This window comes from Argentina silus, assembly GCF_951799395.1.
Source record: "Argentina silus genome assembly, chromosome: 19".
NCBI lineage: Eukaryota > Metazoa > Chordata > Actinopteri > Argentiniformes > Argentinidae > Argentina > Argentina silus.
In genome coordinates, this window is record NC_139673.1 from 14,684,940 (window position 1) to 14,711,628 (window position 26,689).

General features: G+C 44.9%; 1 protein-coding gene across 1 annotated transcript; it reads left to right on the forward strand.

Annotated features, from left to right (window-relative positions):
- Positions 1-1,417: 1,417 nt before the first annotated feature.
- On the forward strand, positions 1,418-16,197 carry loxl1 (lysyl oxidase-like 1; the record flags this gene model as incomplete). Its single annotated transcript, XM_083691254.1, has 8 exons — positions 1,418-2,102; positions 2,196-2,669; positions 7,203-7,311; positions 8,482-8,619; positions 12,397-12,553; positions 13,159-13,254; positions 13,683-13,798; positions 14,432-16,197. 8 exons carry the CDS (start codon positions 1,418-1,420, stop codon positions 14,436-14,438), a joined length of 1,782 nt encoding a protein of 593 aa, XP_083547380.1. The 3' UTR covers positions 14,439-16,197.
- Between the last annotated feature and the right edge of the window lie 10,492 nt (positions 16,198-26,689).

Here is a 26,689-nt window from a genome sequence, read left to right on the forward strand (position 1 = left end):
TGTGTGTGTGCGTGTGTGTGCGTGTGTGTGTGTGTGTGCGTGTGTGTGTGTGTGTGTGTGTGTGTGTGTGTGTCTTTTGTTTATTATGCATTTAAGCGGCCACAAGGGAGATGTGTGGTGGGGAGAGGGGGGTGAATGAACACTGTTGCTTGATTGACCTCAGCTTGATTGTGTAATAGGTCTTGGCGTGGAGGGCACTTGACATATCCAAACATGAATACACACCACATAATGTGGGGATTGTTTGGGGTAAAAAAAATGAAAACGTTTTGTACAGCTAGGTAAGGAATCCACCTTTACAGAAGGCAATGAAGTCAATGTCAGTTGTTGCTCTTCTCTCCTCTCAAGGTATTGAGTTACGCTGAAGAACAGATTTATCTTACCTAAGTTTAATCTTGGAAGATCATCCCTCCACTATTGTCTGAAAGCTGGCACCTGAACGAGCTGTCCCACACACTCCTTCCCCTCTCTGCCAAGCAAAAAGGAACATGTTGATGCATAGATGGTGTGGTGTTGTCTAGGGTACACCCCTGTTACCAATTACTCTCTACAGTTATTTTTGTTATGAGTTATTTCCCATCTGTACGTGATTATGGCATTGTTAAAGGATTTTTTGGGAAAAGAGCAAGCAACAAAACAGGCATTTTTGCGAGACACCTGACTGGGTGAACCTAGGTCATGTTCCCCACACCATTGCTTGTTCAGGATGATAAAAGAATTTGGGCAACGGGAAGTGAGCCGCGATATAAATCTGAGTGCCTTTACAGATGGTGCTGTTGACTCTGGAAGCCTTCACAGAGAGAGAGAGAGAGAGCTCTGGCTGCTGCTGCAGTCCAGAAAACAGCTCTAGCACTAGGGCCATGTGGGACTGCTCCTTAAAAAAAAAAAAAAAAAAAAAAAAAAAAAAAGTTTGGAGTGCTTTTTTTTCACAGCCCATTGTAAGCAATCAGAGAAGCAAATAGAAGCCTGCAGTCGAGCAGTACAGCCAGGCACTCCTCTCCAGAAGGCAGTGAGCAATGCTCAGTCCACCACCGACGGACCAGCAGCCAGACAGCCAGGAACACGGGGCGTTCTCTCACTGCACGAACAGACACTAGCACCCACCAGCAGGCCCTCTGAAGCCCACGATCCCCCCCCACCCCACCTCTGCCTCCCCTCCTGGGCATGATTGCTCCAGGACACAGACCCAGCCTCAGCCTCATCTCTACCCAGCAGTGAAGACCTGCGAATGGACACAACCACTGGCGTATCCTCCTATCCTGCCTCTCTAACTCCACACTCACAAACACGCTCCACACCCACCGAAGAAGAGGATCCATGCTGTATTGACAGAGCTACAGGTGGTGGCATTTGAACGACTGGTGGTGGGTGGATTGGTGTTTACTGTGTGGTGAATTGAGGTGTGTTTCGTTTGGCCATGATTCTGCCGATCGCTGCGGCGTGTTGGCTGTGTTTGCTGCTGGGCTCCGGTTGGGCTCAGGTCGCGACCCAGACCCAGGGGCAGGGGCAGGATAGCGCAGCCAACCCCTGGAGGCAGATGATCCAGTGGGAGAACAACGGGCGGGTGTTCAGCCTGCTCAACAGCGGAGCTGAGTACGTTCCTGCCGGAGCTCAGGAACAGGAGAGGAGTCACAGGGTGCTGGTGGCTGACGCACGCCCGCGCACCCCCTCCCGGAGAACACAGGGGGGCAACGTGCGCAGGCAAGCCCCCCCGAGAGGAGCTTCGGAGACAGTGCGAGGCCAGACCAGGCACCCGTTCGGCTTTGGACAGGTGCCTGATAACTGGAGACAGGGCGCGGCGGGAACAGGTGGCACAGGTGGCACCCGCTTCCAATCCTCCACAAGCACGCGCTTCAGGCCCTCCACCGGCTCTTCCTCTTCATCATCGTCATCTTTCTCTTCATCATCTTTCAATGTCCCATCTTACCCACAGTACCCCTTCCCTCAGCAGCCCTCCTACCCTGTGCCCTATGACCCCAGCTTTGGGGAGGCACCAGGCACAGGCAGGGGCTACGAGCCCCCCTTCCAGAGCAGCCCAGGAGGAGGCTACGCCGCTGGTGGGTATGGTGGTGGTGGATACACTGGAGTAGGCGGTGGAGGGGGTTACACTGGAGGAGGTGCTGGAGGGGGTTACACTGGAGTAGGTGGTGGAGGGGGTTACACTGGAGGAGGTGGTGGAGGGGGTTACACTGGAGTAGGTGGTGGAGGGGGATACACTGGAGTAGGCTATGGAGCTGGTGGTGGTCTAGTGCCTGTGGCTCCACGCTCCGCACCAATCGACTACACTGAGGATGGCTACCGGTACTACCAGCCCTATGGCTATGCGCCCAACCCCGCCGCTGTGCCAGCACAACCTGCCCAACCACCCTTCGCAGATGGCCTGGACCGCAGATACACACACAGTTTGTACAATGGAGAGACTGGTCCTGCTGTTGTACCTGATGCTAACTTAGCACCCGTAGCTAACCCTGCCCCAGTTGTGGACAGGACTGGAGCTGCTGGTCAGCCCCCAGTGGGCAGCCCCCAGTATGAGCAGTTTCCCCCGTTCGGTAGACCCCAGCCTCCCTTCATCCAACCCGTCCCCCAGGGCAGAAACCCCCTCTCTCCCAACACTGCAGTGGAGAACCCCAGCGTCAATGTCGGGAGTGTGTACCGGCCAGAACAGAGAGGTATAGTACCCCTAATGTTGTCATTACAACACACACACACACACACATACAGTCAAGAAATTAACAGAAAACACAGTGGCTTGGTCTGTTCAGTATCTCTTGTGTATTAATAGTGGTAATTTAATACATGTTTTGGTAACACTTTTGTTTCCCCTAAACCTGTGTACTTACTATGTAATTACTCTGTTAAACAACATTGTATTAACAATGTACATTAGTTATTGTGTCATAGAGTTGGATTTGATTAGTGCGGTTTGTTGTTGTAGAGAAAACTGGTCCTTAATCCGCTTGTGTAATAACACAGACCGCTCAACTCCATATACCATCTAATTACTATGTAATAACATATTAAAACAATGTTGTTGTGTTCACAGTAATTACAGCGTTACTACATAGGTTTAGGGGCATCAATATGAAGTGTAACCAATGCGTATTAAATCAATAGAACTGGATATGTAGATGTGAAATGACACGACAAACTTTGTAGTACTTTGTGTCCCTGTGTAGTTTCAACTCTCCCAGTCGATCAGTGGAGTTCTCTTTACAGCAACCCTTATGTCACTGCACATGTGAAGTAGATGATCTCATGGGTGACATCGAAGCGTTCCCTCAGTTGAAGGAGAATAAACAAAAAAGGGAAAGACGTTCCTCTGTCATTCCTGTGCGTTTCCTGGCAGCAGCAGACGTTTGGATCTGAGAAATGTCAGACACACACAGCCTAAGGGACCATAAACCACCTGACTCCTAAACTATTTGTCTCTGACTTCAGCTGGACCGGTGCATTGTTTTCAAAAGGTTTTTCATGTCACCTTGCTCTCTCAGACCCAAACCAATACTGGACTAGGACATGGAAATCCTGTAAAACAACCAGAATAGTATTGCAATTTAGTGGCTCAGTCTTTCAATCCCAAATCTGCAAACAAAAGCAAACTGTACTCCAGGTTTATCTCTTCCCATTCGCAGGGCTATTGGAACCAGGTGGTGAGAGAGCCTTGCCAATGTGCTCAGCACACACACACAGGACTCACTGTTGTTGTGTGGGGAGTAGTATTCTGCTAGAAATAGGTTGGTTCTTGGGTAGGCCTGAGAGTGGAGGAGGCCTGGTAATGGAGGTGACCTCAGCCAGGGGGCCTGGTGGGGCTGATGACTGGCCTAGAGGGCCTGGGTGAGGAGGATGGGAGAAGAGGGAACAGAGTGGGGGATTCTGTACCACAACTCCCAGAGAGAGAAAGGGAGAGGGAGGGGGGGGGGGGGGGGGGGGGAGATGGGAGGAGGGGTGGAAAGTCCCTGTAACACATGGGGTCCATTGCCTCAGGAAATCAAAAAAATATTTGTGTGAGAGCTCCGAAGGCGGAGGGAGCATCAATGAGCTACACTTAGAGCCCCCCCCCCCCCCCCCCCCAAAAGCCCAGACTCATTTCGTAATTCAGAACACACGTTTCCTTTGAATCCATGGGGTAATTGATCAGCTCTGTTATAAAAGTCACCCTTCGAGGAAAGGGTGGAGGGGTTGACACTGACTTTATTGGACCCAAACTTAGCAATGTGGAAAACATTCACATATTTAGAGTAACGCGAGCCGTGTGGGGGTGACGCAATCGTCAACACAGGGGAGTTTCCCCGTGTTCCAGCTGCTGGAAGCGTGCATGGCCTGAGGTGATGGGATCCATTGATTGGTTGTGAGCCTGACAGATTTCCTCCTACCCCCTAGATCTACGATCTGTTTATCTGCCTGGCTGTGCATCAGTGTCTTTAATGTGCCATGAGCCTCCATCACACTCTCAGTCATTATTAGACACAACAGGAAGCAATTTGCTCCATCGTCGTAGACGCCAACATGTGTGCAGATCCCTAAGTGTCCTTACATGCCATTTAATCAATGCGATGAAAGTTCAGCCAGCGGCACAAAATTGAATAGAAGCAAAAGCCAGACATCTTTATTGAAGTCCTTCAAAGGTTTCCAATTTCCACCTGTTGTACTGTACTTGGAAATGTGAGGACAGGCTTCGTTGACACTCAAATCAATGCAAAAAGCAATGTCAACAACCAATGGTTTTACTCCAGTAATCTATAGAGGTTGGTAATAACCTTCTTTACTGCCAGAGGGTAAGAACATCACATTATTGGAACAGCATAAACAAGAGGATGGAAAGAGTTCTGGAAGTGCTGTGTGGCTATAGACTTGGACTTGTTCTCCACATGAACTACTCCAAGTGTTGTGACTCCAAGTGTTTATTCCATGTCAGATTAATCTCAATGTTCTTGTTGTATTTCATGCTCTCTGATTACTCATCAATCCCAATCTCACACATTCATACCCGACTGCACTGAAAGATATGCAGAGACTAACTCTAAAACGGATGTGGCTGCATATCTCAAATTAAATGCTCTCACGAAAGACACACATTCATACCCGACTGCAACTGAAAGACATGCAGAGACTAACTATAAAAGGGATGTGGCTGCATATCTCGAATTAAATACTCTCTTGAAAGACAGAACGAAAAAGACTGGCAAGATCCAGTTTATTTTCTCCTCAGTGCCCCACTTAGAGCATGGCGATGGTGTGAGGCCTTTGTGAGCATGCTTTCGAGGGCTGATCAGCTCTCGGTTCAGACACACTTTATCCCTCTGAGAGAGACCCAATTTTTCAGTTTCCGAAGATTAGGAGGGGGTGGTGGAGAACAAAGCTTCTGCAGGATGAGGAGGGAAGGGAAGGGAAGGGAGTTGGAAAAAACCTCTGCAGTTGGTTTCACACAGCCTTCAGAGTATTTACACGGGCTGCCCTAGGAAGCTCCCCATGGCCTGTAAGTCTACCTCAGAGAGAGATGACAAATAGGATGTGTACACAGTGCTAGGGGAAAGGCAGAGAGGCCTCACTTGAACCTGCGGGCCACACAGGGGAAGGCTCACCTAAGTGCTAAACAGGCAACGGAGATAGAGAACCACAGTAGATTTCCACCAGGGGAGGCCGGTGGAGGTAGAAATCGGAGGACGTGCTCATTGTAATGAATGGAATGGAATGAGGAATCGTATCAAACATGTTGGTATCAAACATTGATACCATTCCTCATTCCTTTCCATGCATTACAATGAGCCTGTCCTCCGATTTCTGCCTCCAACAGCCTCCGCTGATTTCCATAGACATATAGTAGTACCAGTGCTTCTTTTTATCATTATGGAAGGATTGTATCGGATGTGTTTTAAGTACAGTATTTTTCGGTGCTAAAGTGGGAATAGCGTTGTGCAATACCACTATCGCTTTAGTCGTTTGACTGCTTAGACATGAGAAATCTACTGCCAGAAGTGAGCAGATGGATTTTGTCTTCCTTTTTCAAAAAATCTAACTGTTAGAGGTTGAACCCTTGGTTTGACTTTGTGTTGCTTCAACTGGTTCACATTTCAGAGCATATCTGGCCTTTCTGGTTGAGGCAGGGTGATAAGCTATCCCAGTGACCCTTTCTGGCATGCCCTTTACTGGGAATGGGACAGACATTAGCTCTGACATCTCAGGCTTGTTTTTTTATTTATTCTTCTGTTTTTCTGACAGAGTTGGTCGCTGGCCCAGTTTAGAAACAGCAGGGGTGTGAGATCATTGTTGTTTTACCTTGGCCCCCCTTCTCTCTCTCTCTCTCTCTGTCTCTCTCTCTCTCTCGCTCATTCTTGTCTCCATAACATACAGTAAAGCTGAACGATCTTTCAGTATTTGACTGCCAAGAGAAACAAAAATATTCAAATATGAGTATGAACTGACTGCAAAGCAAAATAGAATTCATATGCCCTGCATCTGATTATGCTGTTTTTTCTTTTCTTTTTTCTTTACGTTTTAGCGTTATCCCCTGCAGATATGAAAAGTCAGAATGTATTTTGTGCGCCAAAGGTTAACCTGGAATGACAGGTTCACGTTAAGATTAGTGTCATGAAAGATCACGTCATATTAGCAGACCCTAGAGTTTTAACATAATTATCTCCCTTTCTGTGTACCGACAAAGTTTCATTTCAGGTCAAAAGGATTTAGTGAAAGCATGCTCTGTTGTAAGTTTCTTGGCTTGTAGTTGTTATTTTTTTTATATATCTAAACCTACAGTAACCACCATAATCCTTCCCTTATTACGAATCTAGGTAGTGCTAATCATACATTAGAAATATGTGACCCCCAGTTCGCTGAGATGATAATCTGGAATGCAATGTAATTAATGAGACTCAGAACACAGCACAAATAAATCCCACTCCTGATGCGTCAATATCTCAAAACTACTACTGCTACAATACACTGCAACCCACTGTAACTGTACGAGAACTCTCCCAGTAACATGGGTTTATGAAATATTGATGGTAAATAGGCCAAGAGCTGTACTGTTTTGTATGAGTAATGACCTCTCTGGTGGAGAGCAGAAAAACAGTATGTTCTGTTCAGGGGGTAGAGGCAAACCTGCAAAAGCTGACATTGGCATCAAGGTACTTACACTGTTGAATACATTGTTATAAAATGATTTTGTGGGTATGTGTTTGTGTGTGTGTGTGTTGTTATAGGTTTGCCTGACCTGGTTCCTGATCCCAACTATGTCCAGGCCTCCACATACATCCAGAGGGCCCATATGTATTCCCTCCGCTGCGCTGCTGAGGAGAAGTGTTTGGCCAGGTGAGAGCCCAGTGTTAAATGCTTCGTTGGAACTGTTTGTTTTTGCTTTATGTGAGATTATTGTACATGTTCTACAAAGCCTCTCCTTTTTGATTACAGTACATGAGGCATTTTCTGATAATCACTACTTTTTGGAAAGCCAGTTCATACATTGCACATTATCATCATTCAGTCAGTCCCTTTCCAGCTCGACTTCCAAATTCCCTACTGCGACTGCAAGGAAGAAGAAGATTAGCATGTAGCTGTACCTTAGCTGATAACCTTTCACAAATCTGCTTTAGACACCTTGGTTTCTCTCTCTCTCTCTTCTCAGCTGCAGTATTTAGAGTTTTAGGAGCCAATTCACAGTGGAACATAAATTACCTGGAATCTGGTCACCTTGGGGAGAAGGGGTCGTCAGCGGGATTCATTTATCTATGCGGGCGGTGAATGACGGTGTGGATGGGTGTGTGTGTGTGTGTGTGTGTGTGTGTGTGTGTGTGTGTGTGTGTGGGTGGGTGGGTGGGTGGGTGGGTGGGTGGGTGGGTGTGGGTGGGTGTGTGTGTGTGGGTTGTTTTTGTCTGCAGCCGTTGTGTGAGCCTCTGCCTGCGCTGCCAGGGGTTTGACAGCTAATGTGCCATGGGCCACGTTTGCAGACTAGAGCATCTAAATGATTGCAGTGCGCTGTCCCACTGGCTCTCCTGTTTGCCCTCTTATCACAAACACAGCTATTCTTCAAAAAGCCCTCTCATATCCTGTCTGTGTTCATACCGTAATCATAGACAGATGGCCTGGTCTAATTTGCTCTACTCTCCATAGCATCAACAACATGAGTAAGATGAATAGAAGCGATTTATAGTGCTACTTTGCGGTGCCGACTGTTCCTTTCGTTCATCTAAAATAAGCCTCCTTGTTGGTCCTCTCTGTAAAGTCTAGTGCACCTGTCCACTGATTAACTTGTCTTGCTGCAATGCTATGAGTGTACATGCAGAATAATCACCGTAATCGGTTGGACCGTATGAATTATTTATTTGACATGTTCCTTCCCGCAAGCTCTTGTAGCACACATTGTGAGCCTGAGGTACTGGGAAAAAATCAACATTCTTTGTAGCCATCTGGACTTATTTTCCTCACCGGTATTGTGTGTGTGTGTGTGTGTGTGTGTGTGTGTCGTGTCTGTTCCTCCCACAGCTCTGCCTACACCTCTGAGACCACTGACTATGATGTCAGAGTTCTGCTGCGCTTCCCACAGAGGGTTAAGAACCAGGGCACGGCCGACTTCATGCCTAACAGACCCCGTCATACCTGGGAGTGGCACAGCTGCCATCAGTGAGTACTGTGTCCCTGTCTGTCTGTCTGTCTGTCTGTCTGTCTGTCTATGCCAACCATTAAACGTCCCTGCTATACTGTACCTATAAAAGGTTACATTTGACAAAGCTTCCTTTCGACTGGACTGAAAGCTAGCTGATGAGCCCCATCTGTAATCTACAGGTTTAGCTAGCCAGATAACAAGTCAGTTGGTCAGCTCATGCCTGTTTGCTCTCTTCAATGATATCATGATAGCATGTGTTTCGGTGCTATACTGCATGTGTGCCGAGCTATCTTCTAAGATATTGCATGCTGATGTGTTGGTCATAGCATGTCTGAGTTCATGGGTTTAAGTCTCAGGCTGTAACTCAAGCGTCCTCAGCTCTGTGGAATGTTGACTGGTCATTAAGAGATTGGCAGCGTCGCAGGATGACATCACTGTACATTTATTTGGTTCCCAAGGGGAGTTAGCCGAGGCAATGGCACGATACTGTACAGCTCGCCGGTGTGAGGAGAACGACTGGTCCATCCATTTTCCTGTCAGTCACTGCCCTGGGATCAGGGGCCGGGTATGATGGCATTGGCATGGATGTGGGTCACTGGAACAGAACACAGTTACAAAGCACAGGCTCTTTCTGGAAAGAAATAACAACCCTGGCCCAGATCCTCACAATAAACTTTACTGTCCTACATTTCGCCCCTCAATGAAGTCATTGGGCAAACACTGTGTAGATGGAGTTGTGTCCTCCTCACATCAGCCTTGTGTGTATGCTGTACCAGACGAATCTGACTGGTATTTTGTCTTATGTAATGGAAAAAACCCCTCTGTCGTATCATATTTTATTGAAAACAGTCTTTTAAATAGTCATTTATTTATATAGAGACAGAGGCACACACCTCATTTCATCTCATCACAAGAGTCAGATTTTCGTCAAAAGTTGGGAACATCTCAACGTTTCTCCACCCAAACAACACAGCCATCTTACAGTTGTTTGTATTGCAGATGACGTACATGCAGTAGACTTTTTTTTTTTATGTCTTTCTAGCAGATGCATACAGTGACCTCTGACCTTGGAGGTCAAAGGGAATGGCTACTGTTTGTGCAGGTGCTATGTGATACGTTTCCTGTAGCCCGGTTACACTGGATGGAATGCAAACGTCAGAGCCCCGCGAAATATTTCCCCCCTAACCTGGCCTTCTTGGTTGCAACATCCCCAAACGGGGGATGTGAAATCCTGGATGTCTTGTCTGTGTTGCAACACAAGTGGAAAATGACTCATGGGTATAAGGCAGGGTTGGAATGCTTTGTATATTGGGATTGCGAGGCATTCTTATTACAGCTTCTCTCTGTGTCCTTCCAACTCTGCATTCTATCTAGCTGAGATAGGCATGGGGTGGGGAGAGGGGTGTGTGTGTGTGTGTGTGTGGGGGGGGGGGTGTCCTGGATTCCAGGGGCCCTTCCAGACAGCTCACAGTGTCTTCCAATCTCACTCTCACACACAGAAAGATAATCATCTCAAGCCTCCATTTGAATAAACATCTGCCGTGGGAACAAAAATAATGGCCATATTTCAAACCCCCAGACAGTGCACTGAACACTGTCTTCGACCCCCAAACCATAAACACACACACACACACACACATACACACACTGCTGCATACACACACAAAGACACACACATACACTGCCACATATACACACATCCACATGTTTTTGGAGAGAGTTGTCCTCTTACGGTATCCACTGTGCCCTTTTGGATTACCTCTGTGTTGCCAGATTCCCTCTGTAGTCAGTACACATTCCCTATGGAGAATCACAAGGGGATATCTTTTAGCCTGAGGCAACGCACTGCTACTCACCTGACAGAATCTCTTTTACTGTCTCGCTCTACTATGGAAAGAATGAGAGCCTTCCATTGTGACTTGCTCCATTTGTGGAAAGTACCTGCCTTTTTCCCTCCAAGTCTCCCTTCAATCTTTAATGACTATGCCAGTAAAAGTTGTATGTTAAAACACAGACCATGAGGTAAGGAGCATATATAGCCATTATTTATGCAGTCTGAGTACCTCCAACTGAACCAGCTCCAACACTTACCTCACCTGCAGTACATTCACCAAAACAAACACTGCTAAACTACTTAGTGACTGGATGGCACGGGCGACTTCTCAGTGAAAACACAGTGTGTGATTCATTTCAATAATTGGGATTAGGTGCATTAAACTGCCTGTAAGATGAATAGGTCGACAATGCACTTCAGTTTATCACCCATAAGGCCCTGTGTTCACCGCTCATGTGACGTCTGTTATGGGAAATGTATCTTGGCTGAAATACGAGGCTATTACTGTGTCGGGGGATCCAAATGCAATATGTTTTGAATTTACCGTGGAGCCATTTATTTCAAATGGCAGGGGATTGAGGTGGGGGAATCCTTGTGTTTCACTGAATAGACTGTTTCTCAAGCTTTATCAAATGAACAACGAAATTCAATTTGCTTTATTGGCATGAAATACATTGTAGTCAGGGGTTATAAACATATTACACAGTAGTATGTCGTTTCTGGATGTGACTGGGCTCCTTTTGACAAATGTCCTCCTTTTGACAAAAGGCTCCTCTGTTTGGAGCCTTTCTTCCCAGGTTGCATGCATTCACACAACTTTCTTCCATTTTTCCCTGATTTGAATCTGTGTGTTTACCAGGGGAGGCTGGTGGAGGTAGAAATCGGAGGACACGCTCATTGTATGCACGGAATGGAATAAGGAATGGTATCAAACACGTGTCCTCCGATTTCTACCTCCGCTAGCTTCCCCTGGTGTATACCCAAATCTATAGAATAGAAAGGTATTGTACAGCATGCTCATAAAGAGTAAATAGCCTTCCTTCCCAGGTCACTCTCTAAGACCTGGCCTTGCTCCAAGCTTAGATGGCAGTTATTACACTAAATGATTTCAGATGGACCAGTGTAAGGAGACAACAAGAGTAACTCAATTAAATTCTGAAGAGATGATTGGTTCTCATGGGTATTGCCAGAGTTGTTAAAGCTGTGTAAACACACACACACACACACACACATACACACACACACACACACACACGTACACAGTGTGCAGTGATTACAACTTTGCAGACTGATATGGAGTAATTAACAGGCCCTCATACATCATTAGAGTGTTAATGTCTTGCTTCATCAGTGCATTATTGTTGCTATTAATTAGAATCTACTCTCCTTTGGCGTTTTATGATATGCTAGGCCAAGCTGCACTGTCGGTGCAAGTTTAAGTGTTGACAGGTGAGGCCAATAGGGTGAACAAATAAACAAGGTATGTCTTATATAAAGAGATGGATTTTCTTTAAATAGGATCATACTGCTCTGTGGATGTAAACAGTTATATTTGTTTGGTATTAGCACCATATGTAATTAGTACAGTTATTGTTCCTAATTGTGTCTTGTGTGCCATCAAGGCATTTGGTTGTTTGTTTGTTGTTACCCTTACAAAGCCAGAAGTTTTCTCGCAATACTAACTAACTAACTAACTGACTTAAAAACCTGACTAACAGGGTGCGTCCCAAAAGTCTCTCCTCTATTCCTTGCATCCTCTCTCCTCTCTCTTCCTTCTTGAAACACATTGGAAGAGAAGATCCAAGGTTGTTTTTTTTTTCAAAGGAAGCGTGGAGAGAGGATGTGTGGAATAGAGGGCAGACTATCGGGATGCAACCACAGTATTCCCTCTCCTCTAGGCCTACTACTGACAACCCTAACCCTCTGCCCCTCTCTCTCCACTACGGCTCCTCCACCACAGACACTACCACAGCATGGACGAGTTCAGCCACTATGACCTTCTCGAAGTGAGCACGGGGCGCAAGGTGGCTGAGGGACACAAGGCCAGCTTCTGTCTGGAGGACACCACCTGTGACTTTGGCCACCTGAAACGCTACGCCTGTACATCTCACACTCAGGTACCCACCGCGCATCCACACACAGAGACAGGGGGGCGACAACTGCCATTGTACTGTAAGGCAAGGTTACTGACATGGGTTTGTGTTTCTATGTCCACACCTAGCATACCACTTAGAATGCATGGGCAATACATTCCTTCATTCTACTGTATGGTGTGTTAGTGTGAATATTAGAACATACTGTAGCCATAAAGCGACCAAGGAAAGGAACTGGTTTTATCATGGCACCATCCACTGTCCACAGACATGTCAGGTAGGCTAATGTAGATGGCAGAGGAGGCTGGTGGAGGTAGAAATTGGAGGACAGGCTCATTGTAATGCATGAAATGGAATGACAAATTGTATCACACACGTGTGTGTTCTACCTCCACCAGCCTCCCGTGGTGCTATATAGTCTTGCACTGTCTATCATAAATGTATCATTTGAGATTTCAACTTTTAACCGCAAGGTTACACTTGTTTATCAGTTCTATCACCCGGCTCAGAGCCTCAGAGTCTGTACCCTGTAGGCATGAGGGGGATAGGATGTGCACCGTGTGCTGAGTAAGGACCGTGAGTGTGTGTTGGTCTTCCACTTGAAAGCTTCTCCCTTGTGTTCCCTGCAGGGTCTGAGTCCAGGCTGCTATGATACATACAACGCTGACATTGATTGCCAGTGGATCGATATCACAGACATTCAACCAGGGAACTACATACTAAAGGTGAGAAGCACGTCAGAGAGAGCTTCTGATGTGTACCTGGCAAGTCTTCAAACATTCCATAGGAGAAGGTGGGACAGGGTTACTACTGGGAACAAATTGATCAGAAAGTTTTACAAGATATGGAAAGTTCTCTACAGCTATAGAATCGCCGTTTTTGTTTTTTTAGACTGTTTGGTCCCTGTGATTCACTAGCCTCCTCCATGTGTGGAAGCTCAGCGATTGCATGGAATGCCTACTCTCATAACTTGAAATTCAATATAAATCTCCAATAAACATAATTCACTCAGTCAATAGCATATCTTATTGCAGTATTCTGATCTCTGGACCTAGTTCCACTTGCATGAGTATTAGTCTCTGGTTTGCCCCGATACCAAATGGAACTGTAGGTGTCATGGACGTGAGCATGTGTCCACCTCTCTGCCTCACAGCTCCAGGTCAACCCCAAGTACCTTGTGCTGGAGTCCGACTTCACCAACAACGTGGTCAGGTGTAACATCCACTACACGGGACGCTTCGTTACAACAACCAACTGCAAGATATCTCAGTAAGTAGCCGGTACCCCTTATATTCAAGATGCAGGCTCTCATTCTAATGAATAGCTTAATAGACCTAACTAATGGCTTTTAGTTTAAGCACCTTATTGTGTAAATTATGTTCATTCCAAAGTCATTAAAATTAATTGATGATTATAGGAGCCTTTACATTTCCTCTCAAAACAGCAAGGGGTATTAGCACTTTCAATGGATCTATCAGGAAATGTACAATACGATGACACCTAATTCATTCAATATCTTAATCTTTCTATGAGGGGACTTCTTCTCAGTTGGAGAAAGAGGGTGTTCTTTATCTAAGCAATTACATGTCATGAGGTGGCTATCACTCAAAATCATTTTGAGAGTATGAGAAAGTATGGACAAAATCTATGAACCAGCTAACATGGAGGCGTGGAGTTGTACTTGGCTTTGGAATGACAGAAATACTCAGAATGACAGTTTTGTCATTTCACAAAGACAGTTTACGTCTGAGCCTTTGATCCAGGGAAAGGTACTCCCACTCAATCTCTCTCTCTCTCTCTCTCTCTCTCTCCCTCTCTCTTCTTCTTTCTCTCTCTCTCTCTCTCTCCATTTCAAAAGAGCCAGCCTAATAATGTGTTGTTTGTTTTCTGCCCCCCCTTAAGGTCCTGATTGGACATGGGAAGACTGCCCAGCCAGGGTGAGTCTCCAGAGGAATGCTGTTCCATTGAAATGTGAATGGAATTATTTTTGTTGTTGTTGTCTTTGTTTTTGTTTGTGCTGTAATGGTTTCCTGGGGCCGTAGTGAACAAGGGTCTCATTGGCACTGAAGAAAACATGGGATACACAAGCACACACACACTGAGAAATTCATTCCAACCAAAACTACCAGCTCCGGGAGCCTGTGAGGCTAGCTTCCTTCTCTGTTGACCATTACCTGTCTCCCAGCCCAACCCCGCCCTCTATATCCCTTTTCAGCCTATCGTAATGAGGCATGTGTGCATATACCAGAAAACATCTTGGACAATTTTGAATCAGTTACTTGCTGTACTCTGTGCACAGGGCCACAATTCCTCCACAGGAGTGGCTCCGTTTGGTTCTAAATAAGGTGTGAAATGGTGCTGGTGTTCAAATTAGTGGTCCCAGACGAGTCAGGGTTCAACTGCAATCCAACAAATAAAATTGGGGGGGGAAGTCTTCCCACATGCATTCATCCATGCTGTCTGAGAGAGTAAGAGGGCGATGATGCCCAGTGACTCAAAAGGACCATTATACTGTAGATATGTTTTTTTCTCTCCTTAATGCCTGGTTGAAAAAGTTTGCCTCTCTCTGAGTGTATCTGCAGACTGTTCTGTTATGGAGCAGAGAACCCTGGGTCTTGTTTGCATGTTTAGTCTTAAAAAATAGTCACTTAGAATAAAGAAGCCAGCAGAACCAAGCGCTTTACCCCTCTAGATCCCCTCAAAGTCATGTTTTTTTTCCTGTTTCCTTATTTGTTTAACAAGCACGCATAAAGCTTAGCTGGCAGAAATGCCATTTTCAAAGAGGTGCTTTCCAGACAACAAGACTTAGGCAGTTGTAAACAGTGTGTTTTTACATTGAATTTGTGTCCTTTTTATCAACTTCCAACACTGGTCAGATGCCAAATAGGTCATCTATAGCTGTGTAAGAATGTACAATGACAATTAACCCACTGATGCATGATTCTAGACTGTATTTAACTGATTGTATTTGTTTCTTTCTCTTTTTAAATGAAAGGGGTATTCAGTACTGTGTTTGAAAATTGTGGATGTATTTGTAAAATTCCAGGAACTAATTTAGTTTGTAATTATTTTTCAAATCCAGATCATGCTTTTGATTTGTTCAAACACGTGTGTTGCGGCAGAGAGTAACTGTAAAAAAGGAACTACTGTTGCAAACCTATCATTGTGATGCTATTGTGTAGGTTTGGTTTGGTGTTACAGAGTGATGTCCCTCTACCTACCTCTAAAATAAGTGAGCTATTGTTTCCAGTTGAGTGTATGGTTTCCATTCCCTGTGTTGGCTAACTGTGGCCTCCTACTGTACACACTTTGTTGCAACACACACCGAAAACTCTTTGTGGTCTGTTGAATATATCAAGGGGGATATGAATTTTGAACACAAACAAATACAGAACAGCCTATTGTATTCCATTTATACACCATATTACACATTAACTTGTTTAACATTGTAAATAGTCTATGCAATCATCAATTGAAATCTTTTGTATTATGGTTGCTCTAAAGATTGTTTGTTTACTAAGACAAATGGAAAGTATAATAATGGTATTCTGTTCAAACATTGGAATGAAAATATTCGATTTGGTTATTATAGCAAATATCATTAAAATATATGAGTATACTGTATGTTGATTTGCTTGAATTTTTCTATTCTTGAACAGCTGTCAAAAGTGGCATATCCAATAAACACATTTACATATCTCTGGTGTATGGGCTTGAATATGATATAGTTTAGCACGGTTTAAGTTTCATATGCATCCATGTACTCTATTTTATGTGCCATTCTAATATGGTGAGGTAGCCCTACCCATTTCCCTTTTGGTCAAGCAAGTTTCCCCTTCCTCAGTGACTCAGTTAGACAGTCCCACGGATCACACCAGCCTCTCACCTGCGAACACCATCCAGCCGTTCATCTCTTACACCCTGAACACCAACTCCTTCAAGTCCTCTTCATTCAACTCATCCTCCCTCCTCACCTCTTCAATCTTACAATGAGTGACAGCTTCAACTCCTCCACCTGTAACTCCTCCACCTTCAACTGCACCTCTGGAATCCCAGCCTCCACTAACTTCACCACCTGGCACCAGATCATCGGAGTAGTCCTTTCTGTCTGCTGTCTCCTGGGCCTCCCTGGTAACATTGGTGTGATTGTTGTGATCTGTCGAGATCTGCGCAGATCCAATATGAGTATGAAGCTCTTCCTAAGCCTGGCCATATCCGACTTGTTATGCCTGCTCTTTTGGGTGCCGTTTTTTGTCTATGCAATACTCTGCAGTTGGGATTTGGGCAACAGTCTCTGTAAGTTCATTGTCTTCTTTGGCAGTTTGTGCAGATATTCTAGCTCTTTGAACATCTTGTTGATAAGTATCCAGCGCTACGTTCAGGTGGTTCACCCCCAGAAGTGGGCCAGGCTGTGTGGAACAAGAAATATATGGCTGCTGGTCGGGGTGTGGGGTGTTTCGATTGTCTTTTCCTTACCGGCTGTGGCACACAAGTTGGCGGAGGAGGAGAATAGACGTCTCCACTGTTTGTACATCTACAGGCCAAATGGTAGAGTTACACAGATTGTAAGGGAGATACTGGGATTTGTGTTTTTCATCTCTATCCTTCTAACAGTCTATCTTTGCCTCCAGAAGAGGGTGAGTCAGTCAGCTTTCTCCAGAAACCCCAGGATGACCAAACTGGTCACCCGCATCATTGTGACCTATCTCATCTGCTCCATACCATCTCAAGTCATTAACATCCTCCAAGTGTCAGCTATGTTGGCAGAGTCTCAAAGCCTGTATGACTACTGTGAGAACAATGTGTATTTCGTCAGAGTTCTGCGCTTGGTCACCTGCTGCCTGAATCCGTTTCTCTATGCCTTCTCCACTCGTAACTTCTGCCAGAAGAGCGGCACATCAGACACTGAGAGGCAGCTTGAACCGGATCCTCAAAACAGTCCACCAAACATGTAACTCATAGAACACACCCTCAAGGATCATTTACATTTGGTAGGACCATATACTTATGTAAATGTGATATGTCAGGTTTTTATGTTTAATAAATTAGCAAAACATTTCTAAAAACTTGTTTTGGCTTTGTCATTATGTTGTATTGTGTGTAGATTGATGAGGGAAAAAATGAATTTAATCCATTTTAGAATAAGGCTGTAACATAACAAAATGTGGAAAAAGTGAAGGGGTCTGAATACTTCCCGAATGCACTGTATACTAGTAAATCAGCATTTGAAATAAAACTAGATAACAATCTCACCATTTCCATTCACGTCTGTTACCTTTCTAACAAAACATTTAATTATTGCTTTTTGTGTGAGTGAGTCTGATACCTGAGACCACGTCCCACTTCCATGTTCCACTTCCTATGTGATGATGATCTAGTTCCCATAGTGTTATCTTAAGCCCTCACTCTACCCCAAACTACCCCAATCTACCCCAAACTACCCCAATCTACCTCTTCACTTCAATAAACAATATGCGGATTGCAAAGATAACTAGCAAGACTTAACATACCAACCAACATGTACCAATGCAGTAGTTAACATGTATAAACCATTAAGTAAACTCGCCCTGTAACTCTGAAGCTTCCTTTCCTTCACCACAAGCAGCTACAAGATGCAGTCTACTAGGTGGTCATGTTGGTGTGTTTATTGTAATTGTATGTTTCAAATGTTGTCGTGTTGTTAATGTCGTTGTCTGCTGCTGCTGCTTTCTTCGCCTTGCAAAAGAGATTGTGTGTCTCAATGTGCTTTTCCTGGTTAAATAAAGGTTAAATAACAAATAATCAAATTAAAAAACTGATTTAAAAGTGGTAACATTATTTACATTTTCATGCTATGAAAATGTCATGTGGTATTTCATACTATGAAAATGTCAGATGCAGTATGTTTAATGCATTAGGTTATTACTGTAGGTCTGACTGGGTGGCCATGTAAATGTATCATATATGATCCAGACAGGAATGCAAAACAGACCTTTTCAAACAAGAACAATATACAATGCATGCAAAAACACTGTAGGTTTGGACAAGCAAAAGACAAGTCTGTCTCATTTGTGTCATGAGTGCGTCATGTGATATCATCCAACAAGTACAACTACTGCATAGCCTCAACAACCATGTAAATGAATTCTGGCATTAAGTTGCATCACCAAGCATGCTTGGAGATGATCAGTCTCTATTCTAGTTAGCCTGACACATAGCGCAGATGTCCTGCTCCCCAGAAATGTGGTGAGATTCATTTGAATATCATTATGGGCATGTAATGTCACCATGCAGGAATAGCATATATACATGTTAAACAGTGCCCCCAGTAAAAGAACAAAAATAGATGTATACATTTGCAGCTGCCTCATAAAATGCACACATTTACTGATATTAACTCAGTTCTGAAAATTAGCTTTTGTTTGTATATTGGGCATATTACCTTAAGTCTAAGGTACTACAGCAGGTTTCTACAGAATGAACCTTGTCCGATCCCCCTCCAGCCAACAGGTTAACACTTATTTCATTGAACTTTAGTGACCCTCAAAGCCAATTAAGGTCCAGACTATAAATATGAGGGTTCGTTTAACAAACTAGAAGCAAGAAGGAACCAGAAAATGTGTGCACAGTGGGGGGGTAGGATATATCACAACAAGCAATATCCGGACCTTTTGAAGAGTTTATAAAAAAAAGGAATCACCTTCAATAGACAAGGTTATTAGAAGGTTCTGCAAACAAAGAGGAGTTGATTTGGTTTCTTTGAAGAATCCGATGGAAGGGAATGAAAGGAGAAGAGAACAGAGACGTGCCACCTACACACACACACACACACACACACACACACACACACACACACACACACACACACACACACACACACACACACAGTCAAAAGAAGGGAGAGGAAGCGGAGTGAAAGTGTTTGAGGGTGTTTCACAGGCTTCTCAACAGGGGAGTGACTCGGCCCCGATTCTGGCTGTGAGGGAGTAACTGGTGTCTGTGCGACAGTCTGCTGTCTGTCTTCTCTGTACCTAGCAGTGTGGGACATTTCTTTTTTCAAAAACATATATTTTGGTCTACTCTGCACTACCCAAATGCATTTGTCACATGCAATGATTGCAAACTCACATCAGACAACATAGAATTACTACCTCGCGGCAATTTTCTTAAGAACAGCAAAGCCGAAATGTAGAAAATGGTCTTGTTATCCCAATAACTCCCATCACCCTCTGGGTCCCATTCCCTTCGTAGTCATCACACCTGTTCCACTTAAGCCCTCCTCCTCACCAGGGGGAGTTCAGTTGCCTCAAGTTTTGCTATGGCTGTTTAACATTATACAACCGTACCTTCTGCATGACATGTTTTCACAATATTGCTTACGAATATAACCCAATGATTTGAATATATTGAGTGACGATAGTGAGTGGTTGTGTTATGGACACCTTTTGAAAGTATTTTCCATCACCAGGAGAAAAATGTCATGTTTCCTGTCTCGTACGATGTTCGTTGTTATGATAGACACAGTACTGATCTCAAGCCAGTGTCAAGCCCTGTGTTACCCTGACCATTCTGAAGGGACTTCCTCTGTGTGATGATTATTTGTTCAGGCTTCTGTGAGCCTTTTCCTTGTGCAACGTACCTTACAGAGCAAAGACAGTTTTGATTGTATAAGACAGTAATGTCGGTTAGCAAATAAAAGTGTGTGTGTAAATAAAGAGAGCACGGAGATGCAGCACGCAGTGCTGTGTATTCCATATGTTTAACATCAGCTTCACAAATGGGGCGGGGAGGCATTCCCCGGCTTTTACATTCAAAAGGAAAAGTGGGAATGTAATCGAAGTTATGGCGTGTGATTCGTTTCGTACATAAACACACACTTCCCTTTCAATTCTCATGCTACTAGGCGTGGCCGCATGGATCAAATGAGGTCTAGTACTTCTCAAGATGAAGAAGAGAGCAGTGAGAGGAGGAGGGTAGAAGAGATCCCCAAGTGGTTTGCAGAGCTTCACCTGAAAATATCCTCATCGTGAAGATGCCACTCACAAGCTGTCACTCAGAACACATTTGACGTCCACATCCCCATGGGACAGGCACAGAGCAATCTTCTCTTGGATAACTCCCACAAGCCCAGCCAGCCTCTGTGGGAAGGTTGATTATGTGTCTAATAACCAGTACATAATGCCATATACGTCTTCATTCTGTGGTCTGTTTCTCCATCTCTCTGCCTGCCTGTCTGTATCTTCCATTTCAATATCTATCTCCTTGTCCATTGTTGTTCTCAGGGATCTGGTCTGAAGTGGCCTGTCTGGTGCCGAAGCCTCCCCTGTACACTTGCTCAGACACGGTTACAACGATCCTACACTCTGGAAAATAGTTCTTCGCCTTTTCTGCAAGAATTTCCTTGGAAGAACCCTTTCCAAATCCACAGAGAGTTATACATTGCACCAAAAAGGGTTCTTCTACAGGGACAAGCCAAATAACTATTTTAGTTTGTTCTAAGAGTGTAGGTGTTCTGCTTGGCTTCAGTATTCTTCCCCTTCTCCCAGATCAGTGATAGAACTTCTGTGACTATGGACAGGTTCCCGAAAAACACTAATTTGACCAGCTGGCTTACAATGAGACAAGACGATGCTTGAAGACACAACTTGAGACTTCCATTCCCCACTCTAGCTCGTCTGTGTGAGGTTAATTGAATTTATGAGGAGGGAGAAAGAAGGAACTATTATGCTGCAACCGTACAGTGCCAAAAAAAACACCTCGAGACATGAGGTCTCATTTCTGCAGAGCCTGGCTGCTGCTGCGGAGATTCCATGGCAGAACATCAAGGCCGGCGGTAATTCATCTTCTTCTGGATGAAAACTGTGCTTTGCAACTTAATCAAATGAATGAAGACTCACCTTTGTTTTTCAAGAGGATATAAATACATAGCTCTATGGAAAAGAGAAACGTGAGATTGTCTTTGGAGAGAGAGAGAGAGAGAGAGAGAGAGAGGGAGAGGGAGAGAGAGCAAAAAGAAAACGGTTGCCGTCATCTGAATAGCGAGGGAAAAGAATAGAATGCTCTGATTTACATGCAGCTGCAGTCACTGGCTCATTTGTTTTGATAATGGCTCATCCTGCACAATTTATGCAGAGCGGAGTGCACTGTATATATCGGAGTTAACAAACATCTCACTTTTTGTGTTAGTGCTCGGCATCGAAGGCGATGGCTTTTTTTTACGAGGCAGGGAAAGCAGCTTGTGTAGTAGACTCACGACACACTCGAACGCGTGGGCCTTGACAGTTTAAACGCCTCCTGCCTCATCTCCGAAACATCTGGCCCCGGCTTTGGTGTCTGCGGCAAAGATGTATTCTTCTTACAACTTGGTTTCCCTCTCACTTTCTCCACTCATCAATTTTAGAGAGTATGCAAATTGATGATCCCCCCCCCCCCACATCCCCGCCCGCATCCCCTCCGCACAACTCCCCCCTCCTCCCAGCATCCCCGGGAGTCCACACGGCTGCAACAGCATGGCAATACATTCTCATTAAGGCTCCCCTCTTCTTTGAAAGGCAGAAATTGAAGTTGGGATATTCGTGTTTATAGTCCCAGACAATTGGAACAAATGAGTGGATGTCGGGGAGACGAGATAGGCTCCCGGCTCTAATCGGACTCCCTCAATCAGTGGCCTAGCTGTCTGCAGACGTCATCCCTTCCCCCAGTGGCTCCGTGAGGAGAGCTGATGAAGTCAGCCACGGGGAGCGATGGTCCCGCGCCGCCACGCCGCGCCGCTCTGCCTCTAACATCTCTCCCCCCGTCTGACAGCCCCATATTTCAGAGGACGGATTCCACCAGCCTCCACTGTCACAGTTTCCTCTGCTGTCAATGGGACGACTCCCATCATCAGACGGGTGATTTCACAGCCCAGCGGCGTCGGCGACGGCTATCTTTGCCTGTAGCTGAGTAACATGGCCCGTCTCCAGACAGTTGGGTGACCCTCCTTAGTTCTTTGGCTGGCTCGCTCTCATCAACACGCTCCTTGCGGTATGTGTCTGTGTCTGTGTCTGTGTCTGTGTGTGTGAGAGTGAAGATGAGCTGGCCATGTCGGATTTTGAACACATGATGACTACTGCTGTTGGAGTGAGCTGACTGATTCTCACAGTCTCTACTCTGTGTTAATAATTTACTGGTGGGATTGTTTTTGTAAAGTTCACTCTCCTGCCCGCGTCTATCAACACCAAATACCAAGGGGTTAACTGAGGTGCAAGTCAACAGCTTGTTTGTATAGTACAGAGTTGGACGAGGTAGCTTGTCACTGCATCGTGGCGTAAGAGCCTCGGCCTCCATCTTGTGTGAAATATATATGTTTAGCGACATATATACAGAACTTTCCACTCAAGGAAACAAGACCGTAATCTGCTATTCAGACAAGCTCTTTACTGTAGTCACAGTGAGTACATTATACTAAATTGGTGTTTTGAGATTGGTGTGGGTTTTCTATACTGGATCTGTGTGGTGAGATTGGTGTGGTTTTACTATACAAGCCACCTGTGTGCCTTTCCCTCTACTGCTCTTGAATCAGTAGTTCAAGAGCGGAAGTTTACTGCTAAAAAGGGGATGAAATCATGTTACTGAATGAGAGAGAGACCAAATAGAGCATGGTCTGCCAATGGACCTTGTCAACAACAACAAACGAGACAAGGACACACCCCACAGCCAGCTCGGCCCGGGCCAAGACGACCCATGGCATGCTTCACTGATCCCAGAGAAGGGTGTTCAAGTCCGGGTTGGGTTTAGGTAAGTGACCGCAGACACACACCTCTCAGAGAGTGGTTTACAAGGAACCTGTGTGTGTGTGTGTGCGTGCGTGTGTGCGTGCGTGCGTGTCTGTCTGTTTAACCGAAGGGGAAATGAAGGGGGAACTTTCTTCTGAGTGGTAGCACATAAAGCCCCTTTGTGTTCAGCCAACCCCAGGTCATACACACTGGCCTCTGTGTGGACCTCCACCCCACACCACCCTCCACCACCCTCTCATGTAAGCTTGACTGATCATGGGGAAGCTTATGAGAGAATGTTTACTGGATGAGGGAATTTTTGCTGTTTGCCATGGTAACGGTAATCAAAATATTGAAGGCAGGAGGGACACACAGCCAGGTCGAAAGTTAAAGCCAACATGTTTGAGGAATGGCTGTTGACTTTAGGTCGTAAATGCAACATTGAGGACAGCTTTCACATCGCCCTAATCTTCACTCAGACCCCAAGGACATCGCCAGATGAGATCACTCAGTAGTGTCTGCTGCACCATCATACAGAGCAAAGACTACATTTGTGTCAAGTAGCAAGTGTGTTCATAGTATCTATGTTGAAATTGTTGTAGTTGGAAGCATCTTCCCCACATCCAGGGTAGGGCAATCCGCTGGAGCATTACAACACAAAGTTGTTTACAAATCAATGGTTGGAAACCGTGGCTGACGGTTGCTATTTCAGTGCTATTTCACATTAACCTAAAGGCATCTGACTTTGCCTTCATAAAAATGTTGGCCTACAAGAACGATTTCCATGTTTATACCAATAACAGCATGCCTGGCGGTCGCTCCTCCGGGTGCTTATATCACTGTGTAATTTCATCTCCAGCTCCTCCGGGTGATTCTATCACTCTCAACAGCAGACAGCGGCGAGAGGGACATTCACAGATAAATCCGTTTAAACTGCTTTTGAATCTAATCTGTGATGAGGCACCTTCTCAGAGGATGTCGAGGGTGAAATTGTGCCGGGTATGTTTGAGTTTACCAAGAGTAAAGTTATTAGGCAGACAAGTAAACGCAGGCCATATCAGCTTTTATCATCCGTACTATAGGGGATTTTCTTCTGTTCATGTACAGACTTTTGTATCTGGGGAAACCACAGCAGAGAGAAACAAAGGTCAGATACTGCCCCCAGTGGAGATGTGGTAAAACAGCGGATGTTCTGCAACTCAGCGCACTACTGCCCCCTATAGGAACAGATTCTCACTGGCTCTCCAGTTTTCCTCTGCCACAATAGTGCATAAATGTCTGGGGATTCATTTATTGTGTTTAATGTATTGGAAAGTATTTTGAAATCACATTTTAATGATGAAATGCAACGTCTTTGATTCAAATGAACAAACTAAAGACTAAAACAATGGAAACAAGTAGTTGGGAAAGGATAGGACGTGAAATGCTTGAGTGATTGCAGATTAACGATCTGCAGGAGAAGTGTGCGTATCCAAGCAACATGAATTGAGAACGAGTAAGTGTCAAGTTCAAAATTCAGCATGGGGCTCAAGAGTTATCACAATGACAGTGACAAATAGATAACCACACACACTCACGCACATACAGTACCACAGCTCCGCTTCCAAATAACACATTAAAGACATAAAAAGAGAAGAAAAACATTTACAAAACTGAAAACACTAGATGCAATACGAGTTGTTTATTATCCATAAGGGAAATCAAAAAAACATGACAACATGAAGACAAAACGACATTTACAAAAAGGTCCTAAATACAATCAAGTTATAATGAAATACAGATGAGTCCCCTTACAACTGGGCTTGAGAATATAGCTCCAGATGTCCCACGCAATCTCACAAGATCACTGTAAATAATGTGCAGGACAGGGACTGTCAACAATGCTCTGCTTACTGCACATTGTCATTCCACTCATACAATTACATGGAGATGGCAGAGAGGCAGCATCTCCTGACATGAACTCTGGTTGTTGAAACCATAGAGGAAGACTTTGATCGATGCTACTGCTTCATTACAATTGCAAAGTTTCTCAGACGCAGCATGTTAAATAAATACAGAATATATCACAGTTTCAATGAGCTCTATTCATGTTTGTCTGTGATTCGCTAAGCTACAGTAAGCCCTCACATTTGCACATTAAACAAACAAACAAACAAACAAACATGTCACTTTGTTGAAAAATGTCCTCTAACTGCATGGCTTCCACCACAGATCTTAAACTGGGTACATATAGCCTTCTCTTTGTATATGGAAGAAGGAAAAAAGAGGACATTCAATAACCTTCCTTTATCTTAGTTGTACTTTCACCATAGAATCAGCATGACCTCCACTAATCTCTCTCTCTCTGTCTCTCTATCTATCTCTCTCCCTCTCTCTCCCCACCTCATAGGGACAACGTTCTGTCCACTGTGCCATTTAGACCAAACCCCTGTTACGCGGAACAAGTGGCACCCATATTGTGTCATAAGCGGTCCCCATTTTCTCCACAAGCTCACTCTGGTGTGCTCCTGGGGACCTCCTGCTCAGCCATCACCCCCCCCCCCCCCTCCCCCCCGCGTGCGTGTGTGCGTGCGTGTGTGCGTGCGTGCGTGTGTTGGGGGACAGGGGGGGGGGAAGCAGTGTGAGGCTCACTCAAGCCTAATCAGTTTGAATGTCCCTTGTTTCTCTCCCCAGGTCTTTTGTGTTCTGTCCTGCCTGGGAGGGAGCAGGAGGAGACAGATATAGTCTGAACACAGAGTAACCTGTACTAAGCCCTGTTTGAATCCTCTTCAAACGCATCCTTCCTTGTTCCCTTCCTTGAAGCAATCACTGATCTGACATGACTTGATTGGCGAAAGCGATGCAGTGAAACGCTTGCTTTATCCAATCATGCTAGATCAGCGATTACCTCAAGGTAAGGGAGGAAGGAAGGATGCATTTTGTTGGTCTCTGAACAGGGCAATGAACAGTGAGGGAGTGTCTGAGCCATCAGCGCCCCTCTGTGGTCAAATACCCACACAGTCAGGGACATGTAGTCCATTGACAACTATTAGACAAGACAATCAGAACACGTTTATTAAAGAGCCTCTAAGAAGACATTGAATACAAAACCATAATATTACAAGAGAGACAAGTAAAGTCAGTTCATTGTCAGTAAATTGACAGGTTATTAAAATGACTAGTACTATGTTATACGTCTCATACAACACATACCGTAGAACTATAAAATGTGTGTTTACATTCAGTCCTGTTGCATCGTAACTGTTTCCTGGTCTTCTCAAGGGTATACATATTTCCATTACCGTAAAAATACTATTGGGCTTCTAATCTTTCTGCTCACGACTACGGTATCTCTCCATTGAAGCTCTTTAATACAGCATCTGAGCACCGTTGATGAAAGCAATCACTCTAGAAACTCAGCCTTAGGGACACCAAACGCTCTGGCCAA